A 14,449-nucleotide genomic window follows, 5' to 3' on the forward strand; every position below is an offset into this window, starting at 1 on the left:
ATATAAAAAAATAAAATAATAATTTAAAACCAACTTAACGACCTGAGGAATCCTTATTTCTTTTAATTTGAAAAACTACACATACAGACACTCACAAATCTCTCTATACATGTTAAACACACAAACAAGTCTCTCTCTTCATATTACACACAAACCTCTCTCCACATATTAATTTAGCTTAAAATATCTGTGTAGTGCCTATAGTAGAGAGCTGATTTTATTTATTACACATATATACTAAAAGTTTATCATTATGATTTAGTTTTTTCTAATGTTATTTGGAGAGTTGGATTAAGAAAAGATTTAAGACATAGGATTTAATGATATGGATGATATAATGAAACATAAACGAAAAAAAACCCCGTAAGTTAGGAACTAAAAAGTAATTTAAGTAAAAATTTTGTGCGAGGAGTACAAATATTTAAGTATCCAACAAATAAGACTGCAGGTGTTACGTTTACTATTTATTACATATAACGTGTGTTCTTTGTTCAAATACAAGGTCCAAGTAGGATTATCAATTAAGATATTTTTTTATTCAGATATTTAACATCGATATATACTTAAAATTTAAATTCACGATTTAAACTATTTATATGAATATGTGCATATAAAATATATCGGAAAAACTTTTAGATAATAAACAAGAATGGAAAGCAAGGAAAGAAAAGCGAACGAAGCCGCATCATTTGATCACACGCCACACAGAATTGTATTATATATTATACACTTCATCATTAGTTTTTTAAAATAAATAAATTAATTAGGAGTTGGTTTGTTTGTCCTTCTGCAGAAGGAGGAGGTGGTGTTAACTTAAAGAAGAGAAAGAGAGATAAATAAATAAAAAATAAAAAATAAAAAATAAAAAATAAAAAATAAAAAATAAAAAATAAAAAATAAATGGAGGGAAAAAGAGAGTGGCAGAGAGGGAAGGGAAGAGTGAAGACAGTTGGACGCGGGGCTTAACACGAGAAAAGAGAAGCGAAGAGAAACAAAATAAGCCATCAAATTAAAATATAAAATAATATTAAAAAAAGACGAAAGGGTGATAAAAATAGAGAAAATAAATTGAGAGAGAGTGTGCATCTCCATCTCCATGGCCATAGAAGATAGAACAGAGAGAAGAGAAGAGAAGTAGTGAAGGAGAAGAAAAGTGACACTGATAGTGTTGAAGTTGTTGTTGTTGTTGCTTAGCGGTTTCTGCCCCGCTACTCTTCAAACGACGCCTTTTTTTTGTTTGTTTCTTTCTTCTTCGTTTTCTCTCAACAACCACCACTCTCTCTCTCTCTCTCTCTCTCTCTCTCTCTTGCTGTTAAATCCACCTTCCTTCTCTCTCTTATCTTCTGCTGTTTGCTGCTGCATCGTTTTCTTTCATTCTAATCCTAACTGTTCAGTCAGACACAAAACACATTCACTCACGTTTTTTTGGCTCTTTTCCATGGAACCATCGGAGAATTGCTCTGTTAAAGTCGCTCTTCACATTCGTCCTCTCATTGCCGATGAACGACAGCAAGGTTGCATTGAATGTGTTTCCGTCACGCCTGGGAAGCCTCAGGTACTATCTCTCTTCTTCCTCCTTCTTTTTTCTTTTCTATTTTTATTTCCAGCTCTCTGTTTTTTTTACTATAGTAATAATTATTAGTATTTGCTTTGTCGTTTTGCGGACGATTAATTAATTAATGGCGTCTTCTTCTTTTTTCGGCACCCGGGTTTGCTTATAATCATTTGGAAGATTCTTTCTTTCTTTTTGTGTAAATGAAATTATTATTATTAATGGTTTATGATTCCTTTCTTGTTTATTTAGCATTGACACTTAGAATTTGCTTCAATCCTTTTCTAGAAAAAGAAAATAATAGAAGTCCAGTTTCAGAGGTTTCTTTCACTTACAATTTGGGATTGTTTGATTAGATAAAATTGTCATTCGAAGGGATTACGGACTTTTACTTTTGTACTTCATTATTATTATTATTATTAGTCGTGGGTTAAGGAGGCATTTTCCTCTTTCATGCTGTGAGTAATTTTCACTCAGCTTGTCCCATTATGGATTGGTTTCTTGTTTGGCATTTTTCGTTGCTTTTCTTTATCTTACTCGCTATGAAATTGATCCATGGGACTGAAAATTTTCCATTACATATCATTTCAGTTCTGGGAATTTATACCAGATTGCCTAAGATTTTTTTAGTCAATTCACCCAAATTATATTTGGAAATTTTCCTTTTTTATTAACCTCAGAACAGGGAAATAAAATGATTATTTCTATAAAGATATACAAGCAACCTTAAGAAAAATAAAACTTGTTCTCCTGTTTGGATCATGGACTTAAATTTTATAGAAACACATCCTTCAGCATCGAGGTACTGTATGAAGTGAATTGAGACGAGCTTTAAATTGCCTGCATTCAGTGGTGAAAGCTTACTTCCTTTGAAGATTGTGATTATGAACTCGTATTTTTCTGTTACATGTTGAAAAGCTGTGAACGACCCTGGTAATCTGCACATTTCTTTTGCTTTTGGCTCCGGAGAATCTGATTATGGTATTTCATTGACCAGGTTCAGATTGGATCGCATTCCTTTACATTTGACCATGTTTATGGAAATAGTGGGTCTCCTTCGGTTGACATGTTTGAGGAATGCGTTGCTCCATTGGTTGATGGCTTATTCCAAGGATACAATGCTACAGTACTTGCATATGGTCAGGTTAGGTTCACCTTGCATGTCAAGTACTCTTGAAGTTGAGAATGATCATTCTATTCTTTTTTTGTATTTGACATACGTACTTGCCACAGACAGGATCTGGGAAAACGTATACCATGGGAACTGGCTATAATGACAATTGTCGGAGCGGATTAATTCCTCAGGTTATGAGTGCCTTATTCAACAAAGTTGAAACACTAAAGCATCAAACAGAATTTCAGTTGCGAGTTTCCTTCATTGAGGTATATCCACTATGCTATGCGGATTTGTATATGCATAATCGAACCTTAAAATATATTTTTTTGAATTTGAATCTTTATATGGTAGGTTTAAATAACTTGTCAAATTGAAGATGTTCCATGTGAAATGATTTTCCACACGCAGTCTTTTTTGAAGCATTGATCCAAAAATACCATTGGCTGGCTGTGCTTGTTCATTGCTCTTCATAGAAATAGGAAATGTTTCCACGAACTCTTATTCTTGTCGGGAACTTAATTATGCATTTGATTTTGAAGATTTTAAAGGAAGAGGTCAGGGACCTGTTGGATGCGGTATCTTTGGGCAAATCAGACACCTCTAACTCTAATGGCCATTCTGGAAAAATAACTGTTCCTGGGAAGTCACCAATACAAATTCGTGAAACAGCAAATGGAATAATAACACTGGCAGGAATAACTGAAATTGCTGTAAGTACATTACATGAGATGTCTGCATACTTGGAACAGGGTTCTTTAAGTAGGGCAACGGGAAGTACAAATATGAACAACCAGTCAAGGTAAATGAGTTTTCAATCTTCCTTGTCCACCTAATAAATAAAGGATACTTGATGTTGTCATTTTGTGTTCAGATACTTTAGTTTCCTTACACACAGATACTGGCCCGGTGATATTTTAATGTTTGATGTGAAATTTTACTTTCTTTCATCGTAAACCTTTTCAAGCCAGCACCACTGGCACATGCTACCTTTGGTCCTTTTTACAAGAACCATTTTGGGCTGTTTTCTTTTGGTCCTTTTTATAAGACGCCCGCCAAATTGTCTGCTACTTTTATTTTAAATGTCCTTATTACTAAGCAGTTTTTCTTGTCAGTGATAACAGTAAATGTGGTAAATTTATTACTTAAACTCTCTTGCAAGAGAATAAAGGGAGATCCCTAACAAGAACATAAGCAGAGATACAACCATTGATTAGGTGGGAAAAGATAAAGTTTAACGGTCAATGCCACCATATAAATTAACTTAATTCCTTATGTCCCGTGATGTGATGTCCATTAAATTTGTTCTTTCTAATCTAATAACTGCTATTCCTCTTTTGCTTGTACTAGTCGGTCACATGCCATTTTCACAATTACATTAGAACAAATGCACAAGCTCCATTCTGTTTCTACCACCAATGACTCTTCAGATGAGGATATGGGTGAAGAATACCTTTCAGCAAAGCTCCATTTGGTAGATCTAGCTGGATCTGAACGAGCTAAAAGAACAGGTTCTGATGGCCTTCGTTTGAAAGAAGGTTTGCAATGCATGATAACCTGAATACCTTGTATACTTCTGTGTCAAAGGCAGTGTTCCAATAATTGAAATGATAATGACAAGGATTTAATGACTATTTTTCAATAGGAATACACATCAACAAAGGTCTTCTTGCTCTTGGTAATGTCATAAGTGCACTAGGTGATGAGAAAAAGCGAAAGGAAGGTGTGCATGTTCCTTATCGTGATAGCAAACTCACTCGACTCTTACAGGTTAGGGATATTTTGTTGTTTGGAATACTCATTATATCTATAAACACACACATACACAGATTATCAATGTATGGTTTAAACATCAAGATTTGTTCCCTTCACAAATAACCACTCCTCTCAGGTGATATGACCCCTACTTATCTAAGACTGATTCATTATGATTTTTCCATTGGGATAGTTTTTAGAACTGGCGATACAAGTCAATTCTCTCTTGTTTTTGCGTTTCTGAGATCATATTGGCAATACCTTTCTTTTTTAGTGGTAAGTGAAATGCCATGAAAATTTCTTGCAATGATTATGTATGTATGTGTGTGTGTGTGTGTGTGTATATATATATATATATATATATATATATATTTCAAAATTTAGCCTGTTAAGGATTCTATGTTCTGTATAAATATTTCTGGACTCCAACTTATTTGCGATTTTCAAGCTTTCAAGGAACTACTAACTGCTGAATAGAAAATTAAAAGCATTCAGTGTATCAAGTAATTAAATTTTGGTGTTGACATTCTTTTTAGCTTACCCTTTCCAGTTAAGGTAGGAACTAAGAATTCTTAGTTTCTTAATGTCAGTTTCTACGAAACTTTTGATCCAAAGTCACTGGCCCTTGTTGCAGGATTCACTTGGTGGAAACAGCAAAACTGTCATGATAGGTAATACTGCTGAAAGTTGATTCATGGCTCTGAATATCCGTGTTTAAGCATGTTCCTGCTCTGGTTTTGTTCAATCCACTTAAACTAGGAAATATTCCTCTCCAGTTAATTTTGTTTTAATTGAAGCCAGCTCATTGCAGTGGGATTTTTATTTTATTAATGTATGAGCCAGTTAACGAATTTTAAGTTCTTTTAGTAACATTTGTGTACTTCTTGGTTCACGAAGACATTTTTTATCATTATTTCTGGGTATCTTCCTATCATATAATATCACAAAATCAGCTGGACTGTATTTTCATCTCTCTTATTACATTGTAAGAAAACTTAACGATGCCTTTTTTACATTCCATATAGACATAATTCATCATGCAGTTTGACCGAAAATTTTCCGATGCCAGGCATATTTGCCACTTTCATTGCTTTTCAGATAAAAGCATATGCTGGCTTTACACTCTACATGATGAATTGAAGATATTTTTTCCTTTTTTAGACATATTGATTAGATATTTTAATGTGTATATCTAATACAGTACTGTATAGATAAATTAACAATATTGTTTCTCTAATCAAAAGTAAATTTTTTACATGCTTTTCAATCCCAAAACGGTTCCCCTTTGCCCAGCTTGCATAAGTCCTGCTGATGTCAATGCCGAGGAAACTCTCAACACTCTCAAGTATGCAAACCGTGCACGCAATATTCAAAATAAGCCTGTTGTAAGTTTGCACAATTCTTTGTTATATTAAGTTCTGTTATTTGAGGAAGATAAGGAAATTCATTCTGGTCAAGTTTCATTTACTATAATCTATATTGTTAATTTTACAGGTTAATCGAGATTTAATATCGAATGAGATGCAGCAAATGCGCCAACAGTTGAAGTACTTGCAGGCTGAACTCTGTTCTCGGGGAGCAGCTCCCTCTGATGAAGTGCGGGTATTTGTCATAACTGAGACTTGCACTTTAAGTTAGCATTAGATCTTTCGGTTTCATTATATCTTGCTGCTCGTCTTGTACAGGTTCTTAAGGAAAGGATTGCTTGGCTCGAGGCCACTAATGAGGACCTTTACAGAGAACTTCATGAATATCGCAGTAGATGTGCTTTTGTAGAGAGATGTGAAATTGATGAACCGGCAGTATGTGAATAGGAAAATACTTAAAATTTAAATGCTGTTGCTTCTTTTTTTTTTTTACGTTGATGAAACACTATCTCATGATTTTTTTTTTCTTTCTCAGGATAGAAACATTTATCTCATGAAAGCTGATGGGCTTGAGAGGCGCTTTCAGAGCTCAGATTCATCTGATCATCCCTTGGTTGGAAGTATATCTGGTAGACATGAATTAACCTGTTTTTTTAGTCAAAAACTGATTTTTATTTTTCATTTAAGAATATCTACATATAGGAATTTGAAAACTGGTGGATGGGGAGAGGGGATGAATAGCTCGTTCTCCTACTCCATTTATTTGGAAAAGTATGTTTTTTATTTCCAGTACCTGCTTCTAGTGCATAGGAATTTACACATTTATGGAAGGTTTGCATTTGGCATATATGTTGTTACGTAAGGAGACGTAACGAAATCACCCTCTCACACACTCACAACAAGCAAAATAATAATGAAAGAATGGAACTCAACGAATGAATCTCTTTTATTGAAGGTAATATTTGGATAAACAAAAGTAAACAATAATTGGGAGCATAACCTCCTTCAATTATTTGGGAGCATAACCTCCCTCACAGGACGCATAGCCGCCTGTCAACAAACTCAATAATCAAAAGCCTAACCCTAACAATAGACTCTAGTTTTATTTATATTAATTATTTTCCGCCCATCTCTAACTAAATATTTTCCTAGAATATATTTGCATTTAATATAAATATTCCCTATATTTAATATAAATATCGCCCGGTATATTATCCTACCATATATCCTTAATTATAAATATTTTATATTGAATATTTCCCTAGGATATATATTTATTTACTCTAATTAACTTATATTGAATATTCTCCTCAAATGCGCTCCTTTTCCTGTAATTAGTTCTCGTCCATCCTAACCGCGACAGTTAGGATGGTAATCTTTCAACTGTTCGGCTTGACTCCTCACAGCCTACCACTGTTCGGCCTGGTCGCTCCCCGCCTTCCATCGTTTGTCTTGGTCGCTCTCCCTTCTACCGTTCGGCCTGGTCTCTCCCCATCTTCCACCATTCGGTCCCCTTCTCTCCCCTTCTCTCACTGTTCGGTCCCCTTCTCCTTCTATACTTTCTCCTCTCATATACTTTCCAACCCTTATTATTACCCCTACCTTATACCGTAACATATGTATAATTAAGAAAAAAAAACTTTAACAATTTGAAAGAAAACTTTGCTTAAAACTGATGATGATAGGAGAAATTTAATGCGGTAGTTAATGAATGCCAAAATCAATAAAAATTCAAGATGAGCGAAAGAAAAATTTCAAGAACATACAATAAATTTTATATTGGTTCAATTCTTCCTGAATCTACATCTAGTTAATCCAAATAACCTGAGCTGTGTTTTTCACTAAAAGTCTCGAATTATTGAATTACAAAAAACACCTATATAACTAAAACAAGATGTACAAATTACTCCTTGAAACACCTTTAAGAAAATTTGCAAAAGGTAATGAAAACACTCAATTATCTACAACACATGTCAAAGACTGGTGCAAATATATCAAATCAGATTAAGAGAAAAACAAAGACAGATATCACTTGATATGTGACATATTATCACTGAAAATCCTATAGTATGATCACTCCTTTTGATGAATCTTGAGCACTTCTTTTTCAAACAAAATGTAATATGTAATACTCCAAGAAAACTCTTCTTTAGAAAGCCACTAAGCTCTTTTGAAAATATTGAAAGGTGGTGTTTTCATCAGAAAACTTGAAGGCTTCTCTTTTTAAAGCAATCTGATAGAGATTTATGATTGACTAATATAATCTATTATGTTTAAATTTATCGATTATCATGTTCTTCACATAACCCAAAAATCATTTTGAATCAATATTGTGATTATTATTAAACATAATCGATTATTTAGGATTGTAAGGTTATTAAAATTGCTTAAATTATTTCTTAACATAATCGATTATTTCCAAACATAATCAATTGTTATATTCAGAAAAAGAATAAAACTAGTTTTTCAAAGCGAATTTGCTTTAGATCATCTTAGGGATTTATTCATGATTTACATTTTGATCAAACTATAGATAATGAACCATGGAGAGTAGAACACCAACAACTAGAGGTGCATGCATCATCAAGATCATCATCAAATCTACACATCATGCTTTCTTGTGCTTTGCTAACAATACACGGGCATGGGAATCTTGGGGATGAATGATACAAAATTAAGCACTGGATTTATACTTGCTTGTTATACCATGTGTTTGAGACGTTAAGTTGTTCCCCACTATGCTTGTTTGGACTTGTTGAGTGAAGCTTTTATTCTTTTGGTTCAGTCTTCAACATTTGGACGTTCTCCTTTTCTTTCCCCATTTTGCAGGTGAAGATTCAAGGGAAACTGATGAAGCAGAAAAGGAGTTGGAGCATGTGCTATTACAAAATACCATGGATAAAGAATTGAATGAGTTGAATAAGCGGTTGGAGCAGAAAGAGGTTTCATTTTTATAATTTTATTTTGAGATTATGTATATAAGTGATAATAAATGTCTGCTTTGAAATTTATTTTTTTAATCTAATTAAGCTCAATTCAGAATTCAATTTTTGTTAAACATCAAATTTAATGAGTTGCAAACTCGTGAATCTATGTATAATATAAATACATTAGTCAAGCAATTTTCTGGCTTCTATCTAACCTTAAGAAGTCAACTCAAATTATTTCAAAGTATTAGACAAGTCAGCACCTCTCAAAAAGCAAACCAGTAAACGAGCGTTGAACTTTATGATTTTCCCCATAAGCGGCTGAACATTAGGCTTTTTTCATCATATCATTCTGCGTCATGTTCAAACAGAGTGATGGATTTTCTACTGATTTTCTCAATCTATCGTCCTTTTTTCCTTGCAGTCTGAGATGAAGCTCATTGGAGTTGATACTGAGGCACTCAAGCAACACTTCGGGAAGAAAATTGTGGAACTTGAGGAGGAGAAAAGAAAAGTACAGGTTGGACTGAACTTATTTAATTTTAAATATTTATGAAGTGCAGCATTAGAAGTCTATTTTTATCCCAGTGATGGATTTTGGACTAACAATGATAGGAAGAGAGGGACAGATTATGGCATGAGGTAGAGAATCTTGCTACTAATTCAGACGGGCTAGCACACAAAACCCAAGATGTTCGTGGCCAAAAGTTGAAAGCATTGGAAGCACAGGTGATTTTTTTACTAGCCTTAATGTCATTCTCGAGTAATAAGGTTGCCATTCTTGAGCAAGACTTTTTTTTTATTCATTTTTTTAATATGGAAACATCAGATTTTAGACCTCAAGAAGAAACAAGAAAGCCAGGTGCAACTCTTAAAGCAAAAGGAGAAGAGTGAAGAAGCTGCAAGAAGACTGCAGGCTGAGATACAGTATATCAAGGCTCAGAAGGCCGGTTTTGATTTTGTTGAGTGGATGAATTATCAAATGCTTTTCTGGTTTTCATTTCTGACAATTGTATTCACATACATTGCAGGTTCAGTTGCAGCATAAAATGAAACAAGAGGCTGAACAATTTCGACAATGGAAGGCCTCTCGTGAGAAGGAGCTGCTCCAGGTGGTTTTGCTTAATTTTATAAAGATGTCTGTTGTCTTCATAATTTGTTTTATGGTGTAAACATTGCAGAGGAGTTTCAATGTGCCTTACTGTGATTAATTTGAGATCCTTTTGAGCACGCCTCTCTGTTTTGTCTCAATATGGCATGCCATATTTTTGTTAAATGCTGCAATTTTCTTGTGCTTCTTAATCTCAACCCATCGAATTATTGAATCCATGATTGCATAGCATTTAATGACTAATGTAGATATAGAACTATTTGAGTTCTCATAATGTTTCTAAACTTGCGATATTTGTTCATGACATGGTATTAGAGTATCTGTGGCCAAATGGTTAATAGAATGTTAATATTCATTTTGTTCTAGAATTTTATTATTTTCTGATGTTTTATATAGTAGTTATTTCAAACTTTCACTCCATATTTGTTTATTGTACTTGAAACTTTCCGTGCTTGTGATTTTAATTTTTGTTTTTATGTCAAGCAGTTGAAAAAAGTAGGAAGAAAGAATGAATACGAAAGACATAAACTTGAGGCTCTAAACCATCGCCAGAAAATGGTAAGTCAAAGATCTAAATTTATATGTAAAATTGCCTTGTGATTGATATGAAATTAGAGCAAAGTAAATCAGGTGTTAATTATTATATGCAGGTTCTTCAAAGGAAGACAGAGGAAGCAACAATGGCTACAAAAAGGCTAAAAGAACTGTTGGAAGCCCGTAAATCGTCTCCTCGTGACAACTCTGGTAGAACTAAACTTGGAATTATTTTCCTTTTACTGTATAAACACACGTAGATGTATATAATATAGTTTACTAACTATTTTTGGTGTCTCTTTCAGTTTGTTCAAATGGACATCTACTTCCCGGGCTGGTAATAACCTATGCTTATCTTACATACTGTATTAAGTAATTTGTCAACTTAATAGACAACATGACAGTTGCAATAAACAAACTCAAAATCAAACCATAAGTGAAACTTTGTCATCCTTGTGAATCCTTCGTGAAATTCATAATCTTTGTATGAGTTATAAATCAAGGTAACAAACAAGTCTATTTAAATTGTGTTTAATGAAATTTTGCTGTTGAATTCTTTACTTGCTTAATAAAATTTGTATGCTTTTAGAATTCCTTACCACACCTTTCAAATCGATTTTCTGCCATCTACAATTTCAAATAAATTTGTTTTAAGACAATTGTAACCTGATTTATATGTCCAGGTCAATGAAAAATCCCTCCAGAAGTGGCTTGATCAGGAGGTGGAGGTCATGGTTCATGTGCATGAAGTTCGTGCTGAATTTGACAAACAAAACCAAGTGTGAGTGATCACTATTTTTCCTCCTTTTTCATTTCCAGTAAAAAATGTCACATTCCCAAACTCACTTCATTGATTCTTGATTGAAATTTTTTAGCCAAGCTGCACTGGAAGAAGAGTTGGTTTTACTAAAGCAGGATCAGCTTTCAGATGAGCTGATTATTCCGAAAGGAAAGAGCAGATATTTGAGGTAGAATTTATTTTCATACTTCCGTAAATGCATGGTGTCTTTCTGTTGCTATTTTGGAGCAATAGCTGTAACTCGTGTCTTTCTCGTGTTTTCTCATTTGTTTGTTAGGCTGTTATCCATGTCGCCAGATGCAAAAGTTGAGAGAATAGCTTCCCTCGAGAACATGCTGAGCATGTCTTCAGTTGCTTTAAAAGCCATGGCTTCACAACTTACTGAGGCAGAAGAAAGGGAACGCACGTTAAACAACCGTGGTCGTTGGAATCAGCTACGCTCAATGGGAGACGCAAAGAATGTGCTTCAGTATTTGTTCAATGCTACTGCAGAAGCAAGGTTCGTATGATACTGTGCTGAACTAATTTAGCTTTTTATTTAAATCTTTTGACTGCTGTGTAGAGAGTTATCAATTTCTGACTACGAACTTTTCGTAGTATTCCAAGGGAAAAATAAATCTTCAGCAAATAACCAGAAAATCTGAGCAGTTTGTCAGATGCTTTTGTTACCAGATATGATTATTTCCTCTGTACTGACTTTATCCACTCCCTGAACTGGGCATTTGCTCTATTTTTTACCTGGGTATTTTTTCGGTTGGCAATATTAAATGCGAATTTTTTGACATTTTTTACTTTTTTTATTTCCTATATTTTAAGTAACGGTAGCTAGCATCATCTTTATCAGGTGCCAATTGTTGGAAAAGAATATGGAACTTAAGGATTTGAAAGAGCAACTAAATGAACTTGTAGCACTATTACAACAAAGTGAAGCACAAAGAAAAGAACTTGTAAAGGAGGAAAAAATAAGGGAACAAGCTGTTGCCATCACATTGAATACATCGGCATTGGTGAGAATTCACTCATTCTATTTGCAATAAACATGAGTTTGTGTGGTAAAATGTTTCTGCTCCAACATTAGACAGCTACAGGTTGTCGGTAACAAGCATTTGAATTAGTTTTGTATAGGATTTACTACTTCTAATGGAGCAGATGATTTTGAATGACCATCTAGAACTTCATAACCTTTGTTTTATCAGAGGTCAAAACATTTATATCTTTTATTTTGATCTTAACTAATATCAATTGTAGCTTCTTGATCACGCAAGACATCTTCAAATACAACCTTTCATTCATTTATATTTATATATAGTTTCTGACTGAAATCAGGAAAATTCACGGTCCTTGAAACATCTTGCTGATGAAATGAGTGATCCGTTGTCTCCAATGTCACTTCCTGCACCAAAGCAACTCAAATTCACACCTGGAGTTGTTAATTGGTCCGTCACAGAGTCGGCTACATTTTTAAACGAAGCACGAAAGGTACCCTGCTCCATTCTGTTTCTCTGATGACGATGATACTGTTTTTTTTTTTCAGTTGTAATTGTTTTTTTATTCAGATGATACCCATTGGGGAGTTGTCAACTAAGAGGCTAGCTGCTATGGGACAAGCCGGAAAACTTTGGAAGTGGAAGAGAAGTCATCATCAATGGCTGCTGCAGTTTAAATGGAAGTGGCAGAAGCCCTGGAAACTCTCAGAATGGATCAAACACAGTGATGAGACCATTATGAGGTCAAGGCCTCGAGCACAAGCTTTAATTAATGTGATGTGATCTGAAGCTATGGTAAGGGACATTTATGATTCAGAATATCGACCCCTGGTGTGTTTCCACACGGCTTGACAAGAGGACAGTTTATTCCAGGTAATCTTTACCCTGTTTTTTCACAAGCTATTTTTAACGCCCAAGACTTGCTTAATGTGTTTTGAAATCTTTGACGTACTACCTAAGAAAAAGTATTACATGGATTCTTACGCGTATGAACTAACTGACATTATATGCTGAAAATAAAATGAGTTAAAATTTCCTAATGTACCTTAACTTAAAAAAAATGAGTTTCATCCTTTAATTTCTCCATCAGGAATTAAATACTTTGATTGAAAAGTTCTCATGAACTAAAAGCAATAATTGGGTATGATTTATTTACATTGCTGACTTATGCTATTTCTCCGTAAGTGCTTATATGTCATTTATCATATCACTTTGATGTTTCCAACTGATTGGGTTCAGAATATGCGGACACTGAATAAAATCAACATCATACCAAGTATGATTAACGTCCACGATTTTTGAATGTTACATGTAATTTATTTAGCTTCCTATAATAGAAACTCGGATTGTAAGATGGAATTATTCTCATAAATTTGCAATATGCATGCAGGCATGCTGTAAATTGGACGAGGTTCCTGGGATTTGTCTTTCAGGGTCTTTCGTTGTTGGAGAAAGTCGTCATAATCTGTGTAGATTGTAAGTTGTAATGACAGATGGTAGGTGTAGATAGACACGGACAATATCAGAGGACGGAATTTATAGTGCATAGGTTGATCGGGTAACTTGCACATGTGCATAGGTTAGGATATGCAGCTTGTGAAGTGCCTCGTGTTAGTTCTGTAGTTTTTTTATTTTTACAAATTTTGTGAATTGGTGATCAATACTGCGTGAAAATCTGTTTTTTCTTGTACAAATGTAATATATCCAAAAATTGCTTGTGTTGTTTTTGTCAGCTAATTGTCTTTATAATTGATGCATTTTCAATTTGCGACTGAGATCCACAGCAGTCTCTGGAAACGACAAATGGCTGAGATAATGGACATTACAAAGTTCGACTTAATATATATCATTAAATATAAATATTCTTGTATTTAGTTGCGTATGTCTTCATATATATTACAGCGGAAACATGAAGATAGCGAAATAGAGGAAAAACTCGAAAACTTAATTCATAATATTATGTGACTGACAAAAAAGCATACAACTACTGGGACCTTTATTTTTTACCGTTTCTCTCTCTCTCTCTATATATATATATATAACATGTTATGGGTACAAGAGACTCTAATTCTTCCTAAAAAGATTTCAAATCAATAAAAAACTGACTTAACCTTTCTGCTTTAATTGATTGAATGTCTTAAAATAAGTGAGAAATCTTGAAGTACTTTTTTTTTACAACCATTTTTTTAATTTATCTTTGGCATCTTCAACATATATAACACTTTTTCTACGAAGAAAAAGTCTTGATAATCCAAAATAAGACCATCATATTCATCATATTGCATCTTTTCCGAACATCAAACA

At 33.9% G+C, this 14,449-nt stretch overlaps 1 protein-coding gene across 2 annotated transcripts; it reads left to right on the forward strand.

The window, feature by feature from the left end:
• The first annotated feature begins 954 nt into the window (after positions 1-954).
• On the forward strand, positions 955-13,877 carry LOC124828211 (kinesin-like protein KIN-4A). Of its 2 annotated transcripts, none has more exons than XM_088104689.1 (26): positions 955-1,555; positions 2,550-2,696; positions 2,786-2,935; positions 3,209-3,468; positions 4,017-4,204; positions 4,312-4,436; positions 5,056-5,092; positions 5,715-5,806; positions 5,916-6,017; positions 6,107-6,223; positions 6,324-6,417; positions 8,618-8,730; positions 9,140-9,235; positions 9,331-9,444; positions 9,545-9,661; positions 9,747-9,827; positions 10,313-10,384; positions 10,477-10,570; positions 10,666-10,697; positions 11,044-11,141; positions 11,236-11,328; positions 11,437-11,658; positions 12,004-12,166; positions 12,486-12,638; positions 12,716-13,018; positions 13,536-13,877. In XM_088104689.1, exons 1-25 carry the CDS (start codon positions 1,439-1,441, stop codon positions 12,926-12,928), a joined length of 3,090 nt encoding a protein of 1,029 aa, XP_087960815.1. In that variant the 5' UTR covers positions 955-1,438; the 3' UTR covers positions 12,929-13,018; positions 13,536-13,877. The 2 variants fall into 2 exon arrangements, with proteins under 2 accessions (XP_087960815.1, XP_047157413.1); XM_047301457.2 differs by having other exon boundaries at positions 956-1,555; positions 5,916-6,023.
• The last annotated feature ends 572 nt before the right edge of the window (positions 13,878-14,449 follow it).

The sequence above is a fragment of the Vigna umbellata genome, chromosome 1 (assembly GCF_029865625.1).
Source record: "Vigna umbellata cultivar VRB3 chromosome 1, Vumbellata_1.0, whole genome shotgun sequence".
NCBI lineage: Eukaryota > Viridiplantae > Streptophyta > Magnoliopsida > Fabales > Fabaceae > Vigna > Vigna umbellata.

Excerpts from the sequence above, each read along its gene's own strand:
- LOC124828211 (XM_047301457.2), top strand. The coding sequence starts at position 1,439 with ATGGAACCATCGGAGAATTGCTCTGTTAAAGTCGCTCTTCACATTCGT. Across the intron at positions 2,697-2,785 it reads CAGTACTTGCATATGGTCAG|ACAGGATCTGGGAAAACGTA; the intron begins GTTAGGTTCACC and ends TACTTGCCACAG. Across the intron at positions 11,329-11,436 it reads GGAAAGAGCAGATATTTGAG|GCTGTTATCCATGTCGCCAG; the intron begins GTAGAATTTATT and ends TTTGTTTGTTAG.